The sequence below is a fragment of the Gambusia affinis genome, linkage group LG24 (genome assembly GCF_019740435.1).
Source record: "Gambusia affinis linkage group LG24, SWU_Gaff_1.0, whole genome shotgun sequence".
NCBI lineage: Eukaryota > Metazoa > Chordata > Actinopteri > Cyprinodontiformes > Poeciliidae > Gambusia > Gambusia affinis.
Window position 1 is genome coordinate 4486436 of NC_057891.1, and position 17611 is coordinate 4504046.

General features: G+C 43.9%; 1 protein-coding gene across 2 annotated transcripts in view; it reads left to right on the plus strand.

Annotated features, from left to right (window-relative positions):
* nbeal1 (neurobeachin-like 1) overlaps positions 1–17611 on the plus strand; it is a 36781-nt gene that overhangs the window by 14568 nt on the left and 4602 nt on the right. For both annotated transcript variants that reach the window (XM_044110039.1, XM_044110040.1), the window contains 39 exons: positions 1142–1240; positions 1314–1885; positions 2362–2494; positions 2578–2697; positions 3606–3915; positions 4661–4746; positions 4869–4958; positions 5046–5223; positions 5302–5435; positions 6401–6560; positions 6638–6740; positions 6812–6971; positions 7409–7567; positions 7642–7801; positions 7892–7980; positions 8513–9118; positions 9926–10101; positions 10181–10469; positions 10803–11111; positions 11205–11354; positions 11425–11582; positions 11770–11894; positions 11982–12108; positions 12196–12344; positions 12414–12547; positions 12646–12747; positions 13399–13494; positions 13572–13696; positions 13784–13924; positions 14014–14144; positions 14222–14331; positions 14404–14521; positions 15451–15548; positions 15627–15743; positions 15816–15905; positions 15999–16108; positions 16441–16613; positions 16700–16794; positions 16874–16990. In XM_044110039.1, the coding sequence (XP_043965974.1) occupies positions 1142–1240; positions 1314–1885; positions 2362–2494; positions 2578–2697; positions 3606–3915; positions 4661–4746; positions 4869–4958; positions 5046–5223; positions 5302–5435; positions 6401–6560; positions 6638–6740; positions 6812–6971; positions 7409–7567; positions 7642–7801; positions 7892–7980; positions 8513–9118; positions 9926–10101; positions 10181–10469; positions 10803–11111; positions 11205–11354; positions 11425–11582; positions 11770–11894; positions 11982–12108; positions 12196–12344; positions 12414–12547; positions 12646–12747; positions 13399–13494; positions 13572–13696; positions 13784–13924; positions 14014–14144; positions 14222–14331; positions 14404–14521; positions 15451–15548; positions 15627–15743; positions 15816–15905; positions 15999–16108; positions 16441–16613; positions 16700–16794; positions 16874–16990 (6399 nt within the window). The remainder of the gene's footprint in view (positions 1–1141; positions 1241–1313; positions 1886–2361; positions 2495–2577; positions 2698–3605; positions 3916–4660; positions 4747–4868; positions 4959–5045; positions 5224–5301; positions 5436–6400; positions 6561–6637; positions 6741–6811; positions 6972–7408; positions 7568–7641; positions 7802–7891; positions 7981–8512; positions 9119–9925; positions 10102–10180; positions 10470–10802; positions 11112–11204; positions 11355–11424; positions 11583–11769; positions 11895–11981; positions 12109–12195; positions 12345–12413; positions 12548–12645; positions 12748–13398; positions 13495–13571; positions 13697–13783; positions 13925–14013; positions 14145–14221; positions 14332–14403; positions 14522–15450; positions 15549–15626; positions 15744–15815; positions 15906–15998; positions 16109–16440; positions 16614–16699; positions 16795–16873; positions 16991–17611) is intronic.

Below are 17611 nucleotides of genomic sequence, written 5' to 3' on the forward strand. Positions count from 1 at the left end.
ACTTCCTGCTCTTAAATATCATAATTTAATAAGATTAGAATGTTTGTGTTGTATTTCTGCAGTGTTTTGAGAGGTTATTTTGTTTTTAAAAATGTGAGACAGCATTGAAAGTTTCCACCTTAGATTTTAAATATTGCAAATGCTCCACTTCTAAACATTAGGCTGAGTGTTTATGTGCTCAGTCCAGAGTTAGAGATACGGTGGAGGATCTGTTATTTTGTAGGATTATTTCTCTTCCAAATCCTCTGGGAACTTGTTGGAGTGCAACGCTTTGAAATGAAATAAAAGTAAATAGACATCTGGTGGGCTCTGCCAGCTAACTGGTAGTTGGCTCTTTCAGGAGGTTAATGATCTAAAACACATGGCTAAATCATGATGGAACTGGTTTAGCAGACATAAAATCAACCTTCTATAATGACCATCTCAGTCCAAAGAGTTAAATCATGTAGAAAACCACAGAGATGATATAAATTGGGCAGCAATAAATGTGTTCAGAGAACTCAGTGCTCATTAAAAACAATACATGGGAGTTTTTCCCGCTGCACAAATGTACTCAAATTAAGGTTTGGATTCATTGTCAAAATACTTGAGTGCTTATATTTAGCTTCTAAGGAGACTTTTATTTTTGGGATTGTTAATAGGACAACCAACAAACCCACACTTCTTGCATCAATGCTGCCAAGGTTATGAGAGCATTCATAAACTTTTATTTGGAGCCAAGGAGAACAAATATTGCCATGCTAGCTGTAGCTCTCATGCTAGCATTAGCATTTTTGCTAATTTTGTTACAAATGCTCATTTTAGCATACTAAGAGCGAGAGTGATGGCACACACGCTGTTGACATTATTTTAGCTGATTCTGGATATTTTCAACAAAGGCAGTGGTCGTCACGGTGATGGTGCGTTCACACCAAACACGTTTTGAGCGTCTGGTTTATGTCCAAAGTCCGTTTGGACGCATCAAGCGGTTCAAGTCGTGCCGCAGTGGCCATCAGCTTCACTCAGACTTTGAATGTAATCCAGATGACGCTCAATAGTGAACGCACCATTAACCTGGGTGTCGATGAATATGAAGGGTGCTGTGATGAGACATCATTTACAAATCGGACCTCATTATTGGGTTTCTCTGTTGCATCTCCAGGAGGTTTTCAAGGAAAGGATCGGTTACAACCACCTGTATGAAGTTCTGATCTCGCTCGGCCAGCCGTCTCGACTCCTGCTCAAGGAGCTAATGAACATGGTGAGTTTGTGTATTTACTTTGACTGGACCTCCTTTCTCCTCTGAGCTCTCTTTGTCTTTGCTCGCCGTCCAGTCGGTGGAGGGGGAGCACACCTCAGTGGGGCTCCTGGGGATCAGCAACGTGGAGCCGCTGCTGCTGCTGGTCCAGTGGCTCCCGGAGCTGGACTCGCCCGAACTGCAGCTCTTCACGGCCGACTGGCTGCGCCGCCTCTGCTGCCTCAACCGCCAGACGCGCGCCACTTGCGTCAACGCCGCCATGGTGGTCAGAGCCCTGGCCGCTCTGGAGCACCACGGGCGTCTGCACAGAGCCTGCGCAGAAAGCCTGTTTGGCTTACTGGGCTCACTGGGCTCCCAATCTCTGAGCGGCAGGGAGCTGCTGGGACTCATCCGCCTCCTCAGAACCGCAGAGTCCAGCCAAACTCATCCGTACGTCGCCCCGGCCCTGAGGGCGCTGCTCACCATGGTCCGCAAGCAGGGCCTGGAGAATGCCATGCAGTACTTTGACCTGTCCCCCAGCATGGCAGGGATTGTGGTTCCCACGGTGCAACGCTGGCCCGGGTCCGCCTTCAGCTTCCACGCCTGGTTGTCTCTGGACCAGGACCAGCTGGGTCCACTCAGCAAGGACAAACGGAAGCAGCTGTACAGGTCAGGAAAACCTTTAAGAAAACGTTTCCTGCCAACAGCCGTCACCGTCTTCAATAAGTCCTTCTATAATCTGGATTAATGAGTTACAGCAACATTTATTTTCCCTCTGAGTTTAATAAAGTATTTTTGAATTTGAATTTATGAATCGGAAAATAAGGACCATCATCAGTCTGACACATTTGAAAAATTTACTCATTGAACACATTTCAATGAAGAATATCGTTTGGTATATATTTTATATGATCCTTAATTTGTTTATGTATTATGATTGTGGTCAAAATTAACCTGCCTCTCAGATAATTTCTTGATTTATTATTATTGTTGTCATTATGATATTTTCTGCTTCTTTTACTTTATTGGTTAGCTTTTTGTTTTCTCACTGTTTTAAATGCATCCTGTAAAATAAATCTCTATATTATAGACCTGCTATTGTCCAATTTTGCTATTTTCATCGTATTGCTCCATTTTTTTCCCAGCTTTTTCACCCCTGGAGGAACCGGCTTTGAGGCCTTCATCAGCTCAGCGGGGGTTCTGGTGGCGGCTGTGTGCACAAAGAAGGAGTACGTCACAGTGATGCTGCCGGATTACTGTTTCTGCGACTCGCTCTGGGTACGGCGGCTCTGATTTGACTTCCTAGCAGCAGAGCAGCAGTGTGCCACGGATTTAAAGGTGCTGTGATTTGTGTTTTGCAGCACAGCATCGGAGTGGTGCACGTACCCGGGAAGAGGCCGTTTGGACAGAGCCTCGTCTACATTTACGTAGACGGGCAACAGAAACTGTCTGCCCCCCTCAGGTACCCCGTCATGACAGAGGTGAGATCAAAACTACGTCACTAAACTCTAAATCACCTTGGAGACGTTGACATACCTAATTAGTAGAGCTGCACCGATCTGATGCTAATACCTGCATCGGTAACGATATTGAAAACAATTCTAGATCAATGTGCTTGATCATTAAGCTCAGATCTATTCAGTCTAATTTTATCCTTGGTGCTTTATTATTTATTTTACATTATATTCATTATTCCTGATTGCACTTTCTGAGCCATTTTAACGCTTTTCTGCATTTTGCTCGTACATGTTGGATGAGCTGCTGGTGTATTTAACTGTAGTGAATTATGAAGTAAATTTGTAATTCAGTACATTTACGTCTGTGAAACATTTTAAGTCAGTTCAGCTGTTTTTCTCTATTGTACTTTTCTGATACTAAACCTCAAATATCTGAATCAGAAATGAAAATCGTGGATCGTGCGTCCCTACTGATTAGGTTAGGTATGAATTGTTACATATTCTTGAGAATCTCAGATTTAGGTGAAAATAATTTCAGTTTTTCTGGTGTTTGGAGATTTAAATGTTGGTAAGTTGATGAGCATCAGATGGGCAGGAAATCATGACATCTTGTATCTTCTACCTGCTCCTTTTCCATCAGATAATGTAAAATTACATGTCAATTGTTCTTCATAATTTAATTCTTATTTTATTTTTTTCTTAAATAAATGAAGAAATAATAATTGATTGTATTTCATAAATTTATAATCAACTCATGAAGGATCGTTTTATGTTTTTTACTCTCTTTGTATGTTGCCCATTTGACTTTTTATCATTTTCTCTCCTAATATTGTTTCCTAATCTGTATTTCAATGTGAAAAGTAAACTAAAATTCACATTTTAAAGGTCGTGAATATGATTCTGTTTTGTATTTCTTTGTTCTCCGTCTGCAGCCGTTCATCTCCTGCTGCATCGGCTCCGCCGGCCAACGCACCACCACCCCCCCTCCCTCCCAGATCCCCGACCCGCCCTTCTCCTCCGCCGCCACGCCCACCGCTCGCTCCTCGTTGAGCGGCATCCTGTCGCCGCAGGCGTGGGGCGGGCTGCTGGGCGGGAAGCCCGAGTCGGTCACCAAGCTGATCTCCGCCGGGACGCAGGACAGCGAGTGGGGCAGCCCCACGTCGCTGCAGGGCCAGCTGGGGAGCGTCATGGTGTTTCATGAGCCGCTGCAGCCTGCGCACATCAAGGCCATCTGCAGCGCCGGTAGGCAGGAAGTGATGCGTTTATTTTCAGGCTTTATTCTCTGTAAGGTAACAAGATAGTAGCTGCTTCCTCCTTGTGTCGGTTCTTCTTTTCTTCTTCTCATGCACTGCTGTTCATTTCCTACCTCTCCTTGCTTCCTTGTGTCCTTTTTGTCTTTTCTTCTATCCTTCCTTGTGTTTTCTCTTTTTTATCAACTGTTCTTCTCTCCTTGCTTTTTTCCTTCCTTTTGTCCTTCCTACTTTCCTTTACAATATTTGTCCCTCATTTTGTTCGTCCTTTTTCCTTACATCCTTCATTCTTTCTTCCCTTTTCCTTCCTTCCCTCCTTTTCTTTCTGTCTTGATACCTATATTCCTTCCTTACTCCTATACCTCTTTCTTCTTTCCTTTTCCCCCTCCTTTCCATCTTTCCTTCCCTACTTCTTTCTTTGTTTTTCTTTCGTTTCTTCCTTCCTCAGTTTCTTGTTTTTTTCCTTGTTTCTTCTGCCTTTGTTCATTCTTTCGTTCATTGATTCCTTCTTTCTTTCCTTCCTTCCTATGTAAAGTTCAGTGCAGGAATATTTTTGATAAATTTTAGTATTTAAATGATAAAATAAAAAAAAACCGGAGAACTCTAGAAAGCTCGATCTGGACAAACTTGTGGAGAAAAACGTTACAGATTGCAAAATGGAAAATAAAACTGTGATGACAACAACTGCAAACAAAGATTAAAGAGGATTTTTGTTTATCTTTCTGTGATACTTCCAGGTCCAAACTGCGTCTCTCCATTTAAAGCCCAGGAATCAGAACTCGGTGACATTTCAGCCAAACTGCTGCTGCATTATTCACCCCAGGTGACCGGATCTCTTTTCCTCTCAGATCTTTAAATCCTGGGATTACATGAGTTCATCAAAATGATAATGCAGATTAAACAAAGTGCCACATATGAACTAGAAGTTCCCTTTCCTGTCGACAGGCCTGTAGAAGTCCCATCTGTCTCGACCTTTCTCCCAACACGCTGCACGGACGTCTGACTGGGAACAAAGTTGTCAACTGGGACATAAAGGTTGGAGCGACGCATTTTTATTCTAACAGAGCTCATTTTTAAAAGCTTTACTAAAGTTTCTGCTTATTTTTTTTTTGTGTGGGACAGGATATGATCAACTGTGTCGGTGGGCTGCCGGTGCTTTTCCCAGTGCTGGAGCAGCTGACCTCCGTGACCCCTGACCAGCAGAGCGCCGATCCTGCAGCTGCATCCGACTTCATCACGCCAGATGTGAGCACCCCAGCTGACGGGGACTGGGTCATTCTTCCATCCAACAGAGCTTCAGGTCTGTTCTGACAGTCTGTGCAGGGAAGGCGGCGTGTTGCGCCATGTTGACAGAAACGTAATTTCTTCTCCATCACAGAGGCGCGTCTGGAGAAGAACCTGGTGGCCACTTTCCTTTTGGTGCTGAAGCACTTCCTGCAGAGACACCCGATCAACCAGGAGAACCTGCTTCACTCACACGGCGTGGGAACGCTGGGAGTCCTGCTGCAAAAGGTCCCTTTCACAAAAATATGCTCTTTTTTACAGTTTGGTGTCATTTCAGTTTATTTAGCACCAATTTGCAGCAAATACAGAATTTAATTCAGTTCAAATTACCACTAAAATCCTTACTGTCAGATTCAGTTACAGATAGTGAAGTTCAGTCCACGTATTTTACATTTGATTAAAATTTAGTGGTTATTCATGTAAAAAAAAGAAGCCGCTTTCTGTGAGTTATAAAAACAGATTACCCAGAGTTGATGTCTAAAATGTTAGTGGTACCAGCTTGGAAGGAAACTTTGGTACTGATCCAGAAGAACTGGGTCAGGTGTACTTTCTATGAGGGGAAACAAACAGTAAATCAATTTAATGGCTCCATTTTTGGCTCCATTTTGGACTGAGATGCATCCAAACACAGAAGAACCATCTGATTGTTCCTCTTAAGGAACACATAGGCTAATATAATTTTAGTTCTATTTAAGACATAACTTAACTTCCAGTTCAGAATGTGTCAGTTTAAGTTTGAGTACTTTGAATTAAGTGATAAAGAACTGTTTGTCCTCGCCTCTTTTTTTCCTGCCGGATCCTTTCCTATCCTTTGTCTGGTATAATTGCCTCTGTTTGTTTGTTCAGCGGTATAGACATCTCTCTATAAGTATTGTTGCTATGGGAAAATAAAAGCCTCCACAGAGACACAGATAAAAATGAAAGTGTCTCAGATGTGGTGGAAGTTGTTTTTGGGAAAGTTGGCCACACCCAGTGACTGGTAACGATCCAAATAAAACACTCATGTGTTTTCCTTCTCCTGCTTGTTCTTTATCTTGTTTCTTGTGTTTCACATTGCCTTATAAAGCTCTGGTTTGGTACCTCGGCTTGTGTTTTATGTGTTGTTGTTTGTGTCTTAAATGGCTCGTTCTGTGCCAATCAGGAAGTGTGTAGATTTAAGCTAATGGCCCAGATGTTGTTTTGTTTGGTTGCAGCTTCCAGCGGGTCATGTGGACGTCAGCGTGCTGGTCGCTGTGCAGCTGCTGATTGAGCAGGTGACCTATGAGAAGAACCAGGCTCTGCTGCAGCAGATCCACTCACATCTGCTGTTCAACTTCAACATCTGGAACAAAGGAGATTTCCCTCTGCGCATCGGTGAGGCCTGGATGGTTTACCTGCTTCGGGACGAGGGAGGCGTGTTCCCGATTGAACTTTTCCCTGTTTTCCCCAAGGTCACATCCAGTACATGTCCACCGTCATCAAGGACGACAGGAAGCAGTTCAGGAAGAAATATGGAGTCCAGTTTCTGCTGGACACCATGCGGCTGTATTACGGGTACGTTGCAGAAGTTTAGATGTTTCTGTTTCAGTCTGGAAAAGCTGATTATCATCTGCTCCACGCTTCAGGAAGAACGCCAACAAGGAAAACGACCTGAGCGACGATGACGTTCGGACCATCAGAGCGTCTCTCTGTGGCCTCGTCAAGTATTACATCAGCAAGGGGATGTCGCAGGAAGAGATGCACAGCATTCTGGGATACATTGCTGCCATTGGAGATGAAGACCAGGTGAATTTATAATGGAATAATAATAATTCAAGTTTATTCTCTCAAAGACCAATAAACTTTCTAAACAATAAATAACCCAAGAATTTGTAATTTGAAACATCCAAAACAACTAAAAACCATAAATAAAATGGATTATGAAATGAAATGAAATGAAATGAAAGGAAATGAAATGAAATGAAAGGAAATGAAATTTATTCGAACATGATACAAATATAAAAATAAAATAGTGCACAGTAACAAGAAGTGCATAAGAAAAAAGAGAAAATACAGATTTTTAGTTTCAGTTAACATATCATGCTCAAAATAGGGTAGGAAGAAGTGAGAACTTATAAACTCCTACCCCCTCCTACCCTTATAACATCTCTGTAAACAAAATTGTCCTTCAAAAAATATTAATCAGTAGGTTAAAAAAAAAAACCAACGTGTGTTGTTTGCAGCTGTGCAGCCTTCTGGAGATGCTGCTCAGCCTCCTGCAGAGCAGCCCGGCCAAAGACCAGCTATTCCTGCTCCTCTTCGAGCCGGCAGCAGCAGATTCCTGCTACACGCTTCTGCTCAACAACAAGCACTCAGACCGACTGAGGGAGCTCGTCTTCAAGGTGAGCAGACTCCACCCTGGAAGGAGGGAGCTACTTTTAAGAGACGCTATGAGTTTGTTGTGTCGTCTGCGCAGCTGTTTGAGCGGATGCTGCGCTGCGACCGGGTTTATGAGAGGAACAAGCAGCGGCTGCGCCTGAGGGAGGCCGGCTACACGGGGCTGTCGCTCGTTTTCTCTGAGCTTCACATCACTCCCACCCTGATCCGCTGCCTCCTCAACCAGATCCTCCATACCGGTCAGTGTCCACTTTTACTTGGGTTTATCTGAAGATGGTCAATTAACGTGTTTATTCAAATTAACTAAACCCAAATGTTGAACTCTGCAGATCAAGTTGTGAACTACAAGGACCTGATGGCTCTGGTGCAGCTCACACACCGGGCCGGGCCAGGCGTGCGCCTGATTGTCTGCAAGAGGGTAAGAAATGCAGCTAACTCAGTTTGTTGATGACATTGTGATGCATATGCACCGCTTTAAATAGTTAAAGAGGCAGTACTATGTAAGATCAGATTTTTTAGATTTATATCATGTTATAATTTTATTTTCTCAACAAGAACATTCGTGAAATGTTGCCTTAATTATTTTATGCATGTTTGAGAAATTCTTTAATCTCTATGGCAACCATTCAGCTGTGCAAAACACCTCTGTGGACCTTTTGGATCATAATAAATGAAATATTGAGCAACATTTTGATGTGTGTTGATAGCACTAGGAAATGTGACTGACTTACGTTTCAGTTTTTGATTTTTGTGTTTTTATGATCTAAAGCTCTTTGAACTGCCTTGTTGCTGCACAAACACTCTTGATTTATTGATTTGTAACAAGTAAAGGTGACATAGTTATTTCATTGTGCTTTAAAATGGCGCTATGTGGCTGGAAAATACATAATACTGCCCCTCCTTTAAGAGAGGTTACTCTTAAAGTTTAAGCCCTCACTGCCTGTCTGCAGGTGTACCAGCTGCTTCAGTCCCAACAGGACGCCGCCCATCAGATCTCCAAGCAGCAATGTTGGCAGGACACGCTCATGCGCCTGTACTTGCGAGGCGAGGGGTCCCTCACCCTGCGCAGCTCCGATACAGCCAGCACCTGCAGTTTCGACTTAAACCGTAACGGCGGCAGCAGCAATAACCGCTTGGAGCTGCCGCTGGAAAAGAGGCCGCGGACGGGCAGCAGCAGCCGCCTGGACCGCCTGGAGGACGACCGACTCAGCGTGGGAGACGCCCGCTCCTTGGACAGCCTGGACAATGGAGACGTCATCTCGCTGCTCGACACGCCGTCTTCCTCCGCCTCCACCGAGCCGCAGCTGCCGATCAAGTCGTGGGTGCTGGGTAAATCGGGGGGCTTGACGTTGGATCTGTCGTACCTCCAGGCCTTTGAAGGTGCAGAGAGCGGCAACCAAACGCCGGGGAGCATGCCCAGTACGCCGTCGCCCCTGGAAACGGCAAAACCTCTCCCTGGGAGCTCTGGGGATAAAGAGCCAACATCTTCCTTTACTGAAGACGGATTCCTCTTTAGTGACAATATCTCACTGGGGGAATCCTTCAACAACGTTGAGGTGAGATCAGACAGATTCATTTTTTGACTTTTAAAAACCGATTCCAGGTCATTTTTAATTCTGTTTTGATCTTTGAAATGATTCTCATCCAAGTTAATCTTGTGGTCAGTCAGTATTCCAGGATTGCTTAAACGTTACACTGTCTTACAAGAAGTATTCACACCAATTTTTCACTTTTTGTCACATAATAGCCAAAACATTTGTTGTGGTTTGTTGGGATTTTATGTGATAAACCAACACACATTAGTTTTTGTAATAATTTTAGATTTGGTGTGCTAATTCCTCTTTAATACGTATGAAACTTTATTTTGTTGCAGTTACAACTGGAGGTTCATTGGGGAATATCACCTCTAACTTTTAATAGAAACACATTTTGGCCCAGAGTTAAATATACTTTAACTAGGCCGACCACAGAAAAAGAAACAAAGCAGTTCATTGGCATGCTAGCAATAGCCTTCATGCTAACATTTTAGCTCATTTGTATAAGAATGCTAAACTTATCATACTAAATCATAGAGTTAGTCAACATGCTAGAGATAGCTCACATGCTACTGTCATCACTTTAGCTAACCATAGCGTTTTAGCTAATACTGGATATTTTCATGTCCAGCTTCCATCACAGTCAATTAAAGGTCACTGCTTCCTCAGGAAGCGTTTTAGCTAATACTGGACATTTTCATGTCCAGCTTCCATCACAGTCAATTAAAGGTCACTGCTTCCTCAGGGAACCACTGTTTACTTTCACTGCGCCCTTTGGGGATTTCACCAGAAGTCAGTAGAAAACCTGCATCTCTTGTTGCCCTGTAGAGGGCGGAGGAGGAGCTCTGCAGCATGCTGCTGGAGATCATCCTGTGCGTGATGTGGCGAGGAGTCGAGGGCTCTGATGACTCGGCGTGGCTGGAACGGGGTCAGGTGTTCTCAGCTCTCACCAAACTGGGGACTGCCAACGAGCTGCTGCTTCCTGTCGACCAGATCAAGCTCAGGTCAGCGCCCGGTCCAGGGAATCATATCCAATATTTTTTGAAGGATAAGCTCATTAATTGTTGCTTCACTGTTTTCTAGTCTCTTGGAGCGCATGTTGGAGTGGGCGGTGACTGATAACCGGGAAGCCTCGGCTGCTTCGCTACCACAGCACACTGAGAACGCCGTTCGGCTGCTTCACATCATGCAGGACTTCCTCCAGGCGGAGGGCTTGGTCAACCCGGCGCTGTGGACCGATAAGGTGCTAGAAGAAGCTGTGACGCTAATGGACTGCCTCATGGTGTGGTACTCTGCTGGAACCCAGTGGTTCCAGCTTTCCCAAGTTGGACTGAGACTCCTACTGGGCTTCATGGCTCAGGAAGACACAGAGGTGAATTTTTCTTCATATTTAGAAACTTAAATCCAATGTTGCTATGAATGGTAGAGAGAAGAGGTAGAAAATACAAAACAGAAACACTTTATAGTACTGAAATGGAGTCTTCATAAATGTTTGTAACTTTTGTCAGGAAGTGAGTAATTCAACTTTTAATGTAACTCCACTTTAAAAGTGTCATTATTTACAGAAAAATGCACTGCAATAATGTCAGGTCACCCTTTCAAATAAAATGTCTTCAAATCGTTTGCTTATGTCAAAGTGTGTCATGTTGATTTTAAAATTTTCTATGAATTAAATAAAATAAATAATGACCCAAATCTTTCTCAGGTGTGTGCGTTGGCCTCAGCCAAACTGAACGGCATCCTGCAAACTAAAGAAGTGTCAAGTCAGGACGAGGCCTGCTACCTGCTGGGGAAGCTGGAGGGAATCCTGCGGCGAACCGTCCAGGAGCAAACCGAGGAGACCTACTCCTTCCTGGTTCCGGTTCTGCGGACGCTGCTCTCCAAAGTCCACCGCCTCCTCTACATGGAGCTGCACCTGCCTCAGCTGCCTGACACCAACGGCAGCCCGTCTTTCTTTGAGGACTTCAAGCTGTACTGCAACTCGCCTGAGTGGCGCGTCTACCTCGACAAATACGTACGAAACTCAGAATCTCTGCTCCTAAGGAATTTATTTCTCAGGATTCGTGATGCAAAAATAAACACGATCTCTTGTTTTTGCCGACTGCAGATCATTCCGTACATGAAGCAGTATGAAATCGAGATGTTCAGTCAGGGTCATGAGACCATGGCTCTGTACTGGAAGGAGTGCTATGAGGCCTTCATGGTCAGCTTGCACAAGAGGGAAAGAGAAAGAGGAGAGAGCAAGATCCGCTTCCAGGTGAGCCGACCGTTCTGACGACACGATGAAAACAAAACAAGAAACTCACCGATGTGTTTCCTGCCGCTAGGAACAATTTGTGGAGCCGTTCTCGCGCCGCAGCCGGCAAGAAAACCTGCGTTACAACAACATGCTGAAGCAGCAACACAGCCAAAACAACGCCACCCTCAGGCAGTGGAAAGCAGCGCGGCGGGGTTTGGCGTGTGAACGGGGTCCATGGGCTGACAGGTACACTACGCTTCTCTGCACTTTTCCTCATTCCATGTTCTAAAAATCTAAAAGCTGAAAGTCTGATGCTTGAATGAACTGCAGACATGTCTGGAATCTGGAGAAGCTTTTCTAAATCCACAAATTGTTGCGATTCTGCAATTATGAAGCTTCTAGCGATTCCTCATTTCTGAACCGTTTCCAATAGACTACAAGACGAGACGCACTGGAGAGTGTCCAGTGCTGAGAACTTCTCCAGAATGAGGCTGAAGCTGGTTCGCAATTACAACTTTGACCCTCACCAAGAGGCCAGCGCTCTGAGAGACAACCTGGGTAAGACGAGCGTTTCCTCGTTATTGTGACGTCGCCTGAGTCAGTCCAGTCAGAGTTCATCCCGTCTTCTCTCTCCGATCCGCTCAGGCGTCCATCAGCAGCGTGTGAATCCAGAGTGTCTGCTGCTAGAAGCTGTGAAGCAAGTTAAAGTCAGCGACTTGGAGGACGACATCTTGGATCTGCCGGAAGACGACCCTGCTGCCACTAGCAACCAGTCAGATAAATAACCAAACACCTTTATGAATAAAAGAAATTGAGATACAGTGTTGATGTGTCTGTATTGTTCTGCTGTATCCTGCAGGGCCGAAGCAGAGGAGGTGGGTCAGAAGGAGAAAATGGTGTTGTGGGAGGACTGTGAGCTGGTGACGGTGGTGGACGTCGTCCCAGGCCGCCTTGAGCTCACCACTCAGCACATCTACTTCTATGACAGCAGCCAGGAGAAGGAGGAGGGTGAGGAGAAGACTTAACCTGTGGAAAACCTGAGTTAACGTCTTGGTTTAATCGTCTGTTTCTTTAAAGGAGTGGGCCACGACTTTAAATGGCCGCTATCACAGATCCGGGAGGTCCACCTCCGACGATACAACCTGCGTCGCTCAGCTCTTGAAATCTTCCTCATTGACCAAACCAATTATTTCCTGAACTTTAAAAAAGAGGTGATACAATTTACTAGCAGTGTATACGTCATTCTTTATCTTTTTAAACTAGAAAAATAATTGAAGTTGTTAAATGTTTTGGGGGGTTTTTATTACAGGTGAGGAACAAAGTGTACAGCCGCATGCTGCTGCTGCGGTCGCTCAGCCTTTATGGGACCCGATCACCTCAGGAGCTCCTGAAGGCCTCTGGACTCACACAGGTGGAAAAACGGCTGATTTCACTTAAATGCTGCAATATAAACATATATTATAGGATCAGATCAAATTACATGCATTCAAATTCAGTGTCGCGCTGCAAAATAACTTGATGATACCGTCAGGTTGTCTGTGGATCCTTAAAAAGCCTTAAAATGTCTTAAAGTAAGTTTAATATGTTGAACACAGGTATTAAATTTTATCTTGACAAATCAAATCTTGTATATTTTATGTATTTACTATTTACTGTTACTGGGAGTTTACTGTTAGGCAAAAGTTTGAGTCACACTAAGACATTTTCATTTTGTTCAGCTAATGCTACCACAACCTGCTATCTAGCTAGCTTTTATTTGACAGTTGGTTGGACAAAGTTTGTACATTTCTGTCATGAAACAGGTCTTAAATGTAATACAAAAGGGTCTGAAAAAGCCTTAAATTTGAGTTGATGAAACATGCAAAACTCTCTCATCATTTGGTTAAAAAATGCCTGAAGAAACTAGATATCATATTAACACCTAAAGTTTATAGGTTCAATTTAAAAAAATCTGTTTACCATATATTTGTGCACCTTTACCAATAAGGTCTAATTCACTTAGAACCACATAAAACATGATTAATTTTCTGTTTCTAAGTGTACATTTTTCATCTTGTTTCAGAAATGGGTGAACCGAGAGATTTCCAACTTCGACTACTTAATGCAGCTCAACACTATTGCAGGCAGAACGTATAACGACCTCTCGCAGTACCCAGTGGTGCGTTCAGAACTCGGTTTCTCACGGTGAAATCGTTGCTGTGCGAGTATCTGAAGGGATGTTGTGTGTTTGTCCAGTTTCCCTGGATTCTAGCCGACTACAGCTCAGAGGAGCTGGACCTCTCTGACCCGCGGGTGTTCAGGGATCTGTCGAAGCCGGTGGCGGTGCAGAACGAACGCAATGCTAAAGCAGTCAGAGAAAAGTACTCATCATTTTCCTGTTGAGGTACCTTCCTTAAAACCTTTGAGCACAGCTCCATGAGGGTCAACCTCTCATTGTGTACCTTTAGGTATGAAAGTTTTGAGGACCCAACAGGCACCATAGACCGTTTCCATTATGGTACCCACTACTCTAACGCTGCTGGAGTGATGCACTACATGATCCGAGTGGAGCCCTTCACCTCGCTGCACATCCAGCTGCAGAGTGGACGGTGAGGATGGTTGAGTTCTCCGTCATCCTCTTTCTCTCTCTTCTTCTTTCTTGCTAGCGGTTTAGCTCACACATGTTGACTCGTCTCAGGTTTGACTGCGCCGACCGCCAGTTCCACTCCATCCCAGCGACGTGGCAAACCCTCATGGACAACCCCAACGATGTCAAGGAGCTCATCCCAGAGTTCTTCTACTTCCCTGAATTTCTGGAGAACCAAAATGGTGAGTTGGTAAGTTTTTTTTTTTTAACACCTCCCCTTTATGTTCCTTATTAACCCTCCATATTTTTATCTGATCAGATTTCGATCTAGGCCGCCTGCAGATCTCTAAGGAGAGGGTACACAACGTTGTTCTCCCTAAATGGGCCAAATCCCCTGAGGACTTCATCAACAAGCACCGCAAAGCTCTGGTGAGGCCCGGTTGGGCTCCTGCTGGTGTGGTGTAACTGCAAACAGCAGCTCATGTGTGTTTACATTATCAGGAGTCAGAGTACGTCTCAGCCCACCTCCACGAGTGGATCGATCTGATCTTCGGTTACAAACAGAGGGGCCCAGCAGCTGTGGAGGCACTAAACGTCTTTTACTACTGCACTTACGAAGGTAAAGCACTGCAGCTCTAGTAACTGACAAAACGTCACCTGTCAATCATTCCTGGGGGTTTGTCAGCAACTGACCAATCAGCAGTCACTATTTGTTCTGAAGCACACGGCGCTCGACAACATTGCCGGGTTTGTCATTGCTAACGAGAGATTTTGGGGAAAATAATAGGAAATCATGGTCCAACACTATCAGTGAGGAACAGAGCATTTAGAGAGCGGAATACAATTTATTACATTAACAAAACCAAACGGAGTCTGGAATAATGCCAGAAATGAATAATGGCCTATAGCCAACCTCATGTCCAGTTGAACTACCACATGTTGGTCTGCATGAAGCTAAGTGATAGTGAACATCCCATTATTTGTCATAATGACACTTATCGATAATCACATCAAAGATCCATAAGTGGAGGTAGTTATGCTTGGTTTTATGTTTGGAAATTCAAATGTTAGCTCTATGGCAGCATGGAAATGTGCTGCAATAACTGCAGTATTTGCATTTAAGCACCTTTTTATGATAATGTTTATTTTTAAGCCTTTTCCTGAAGGCAGGAAAGCAAGCCGGTCCAATGAGACTTTTTCACCTTCATCATTCTTCCTCTGACAGCGAAAGGAAGAATGTCTTTAATGTTGATTTCTCAGTTGTTTCCCACAAATAGCCTTTCAGATCTGATGTAGGACTCCTTGCAGAAATTTCTTTGCCACAGTGTTCACTAGTGAGGCAGAAATAACTCAGAAAATGTCTCGGGTAACGCATTGAGTTTCACACTGTTTATCAGACGTCTGCTCTACTTCCTCATGGTGGCGGATCCAGTATCAAATCCAAGATTCCTACTTTCTATGGAAATCTGGCATTTTATTTAGGTGTTTCCCAATCCATCCATCCATTTGTCATCAGCTGTATTTATTTTAAGCCTGCTGTGTTTGCAGGAGCTGTGGACTTGGACGCAATCACAGATGAAAAGGAGCGAAAAGCTGTTGAAGGCATGATCAGCAACTTTGGTCAGACCCCCTGCCAGTTACTGAAGGTGCCGATCCCTGTCGGACGTATTATATCTCCAAAATATTTAAAATAAAGGGACCTTGACACAATGCTTTGGCTGCAGGAGCCCCATCCGGTTCGCCTTTCTCAGGAGGAAGTGGAGAAGAGGAAGGCTCAGCAGGACTCGAGTCCTCTCAACATGTTCGAACACCTCAGCGACCTCAAGTCCTTCTTTGTGGAGGTATTTCCAATCCCTTCACTAAATCAAAATGCTTCCATCGTGTTCTTATGCGTGAACGTCCTGCTTACACAGGGCATCAGCGACAACGTGCCGCTGGTTAAAGCCGTCGTGCCAAAGAATCAGTCCCATTCGTTCATCACCCAGGGAAGCCCTGACACGATGGTGAGCCCAGATACTTCAAAAAGTCTCATAAAGTACAGTGGATGTGGAAAAATTAGAGGTATAAATATTTTGTTTTCTTTCTGGTGCCTTCAGGTGACGGTGAGTCAGAACTGCCTGCTGGGGACCCATGGGTGGCTGCCTTACAATAAGAACATCTCCAACTATTTCACCTTCATTAAGGACCCCACAGTGTCCAACACCAAGTGAGAATGAAGCACCGATTACACATAGAGCTGTTTTGGATTGTAACTGCTACTACTTACCCTAAAACAAAATGAATGAAGGAGAAAGGAAGGAAGGTGTAATTTTTACACCTTCCTTCCTTTCTTTTTGTCTTGTGTTGCTTTAACTGTTTGATTATTTGTTTCTGACCTAAACGTTTGGATCATCTGTTTACTCATATGTGAATATGTAAGTGTAATTGGGATCCAAGTAAACTTGGATTATATAAGAACTGTTAAGAACATAATGAACGTTTCCTATGAAAATTCAAATAGAAATCATGCAAAGTTTTAAAAAAAATGTTTTATTGTAGAACCCAGCGCTTCCTGTCCGGACCGTTCGCCCCCGGCGTTGACCTCGCAGCAGGTCTGTTTGTCGTCTCCCACGACGGGAAGCTGCTGTTCAGTGGCGGACACTGGGACAACAGCATTAGGGTCACATCACTGGTCAAGGGCAAGACAGTGGGACAGCACATCCGACACATGGGTAACAAATCCCTAAAATGATCAGCATTTGTTTGTTTTCCTTGAGTTTCTACTTTAATGTTTGGTTTTGTTGTGTTTACCTTTCAGATGCTGTGACCTGCTTATCAACAGACCACTGTGGGATCCACCTGATCTCTGGCTCCAGAGACACAACCTGCATGGTGTGGCAGGTTCTGCAGCAGGTTGGGTCTTCAACGAGGCAAAAATAAAAAGCAACAGCATGTGTTTCATGTGATAAAGTGTGTGTTGTGTTTGTCAAAGGGTGGAGCTCCTGTGGGTCTGTCGTCCAAACCCATCCAGGTTCTGTACGGACACACGGACGAGGTGGTGAGCGTGGCCATCAGCACTGAGCTGGATATGGCCGTTTCTGGATCCAGAGTAAGTTTTCTGATGTCGCCCTCTAGTGGTGTGAACAGATCCTAGTTTAATATCTAACCAACTCCAGCATGAGTAAGCTAGGTTTAATTATTTTAAGGCTAAAAGTTTAAATCTCAGATTAAGAAGTACAATAATTGGCAGTCTGGAAAAAGTCCACATTTTTAACAATATTCAGTTTTTCAGTAGAATATGAGCTAAACTTCAGGGTTTCCCTCAGTGTATTTTACTTTATTTGTGCCCCCACAAGTAAAGTAAAGTTAGGCATTGATATTTATTTAAATCTTTTTAAAATGTTTGTGTTTTTAAGACTTTATAGTTTGTATTCAGGTGTTAATCTTCCACTCTTTCAATAACACATAATCATCAAATTATATTCCTGCCAACTTCAAACATTTTTTAACTCAAAAACACGACGGGATGAAGGACTGCCCTAGTGCCCAACAACGGGCTTAGCAAGTTTTCTGGGGAAAATCTTGAACTTCTTCAGTTTAAATTGCTGGTATTTCTGAGTCATTATTAGAAATAAATAAGGATTTGATCCCCTAAGACAGTATTGTCATGTCTCTTGTCATGTTTTGCTCACACCTCTTTAAAGAAACTGAATTATTTGGGGTTCCCAGC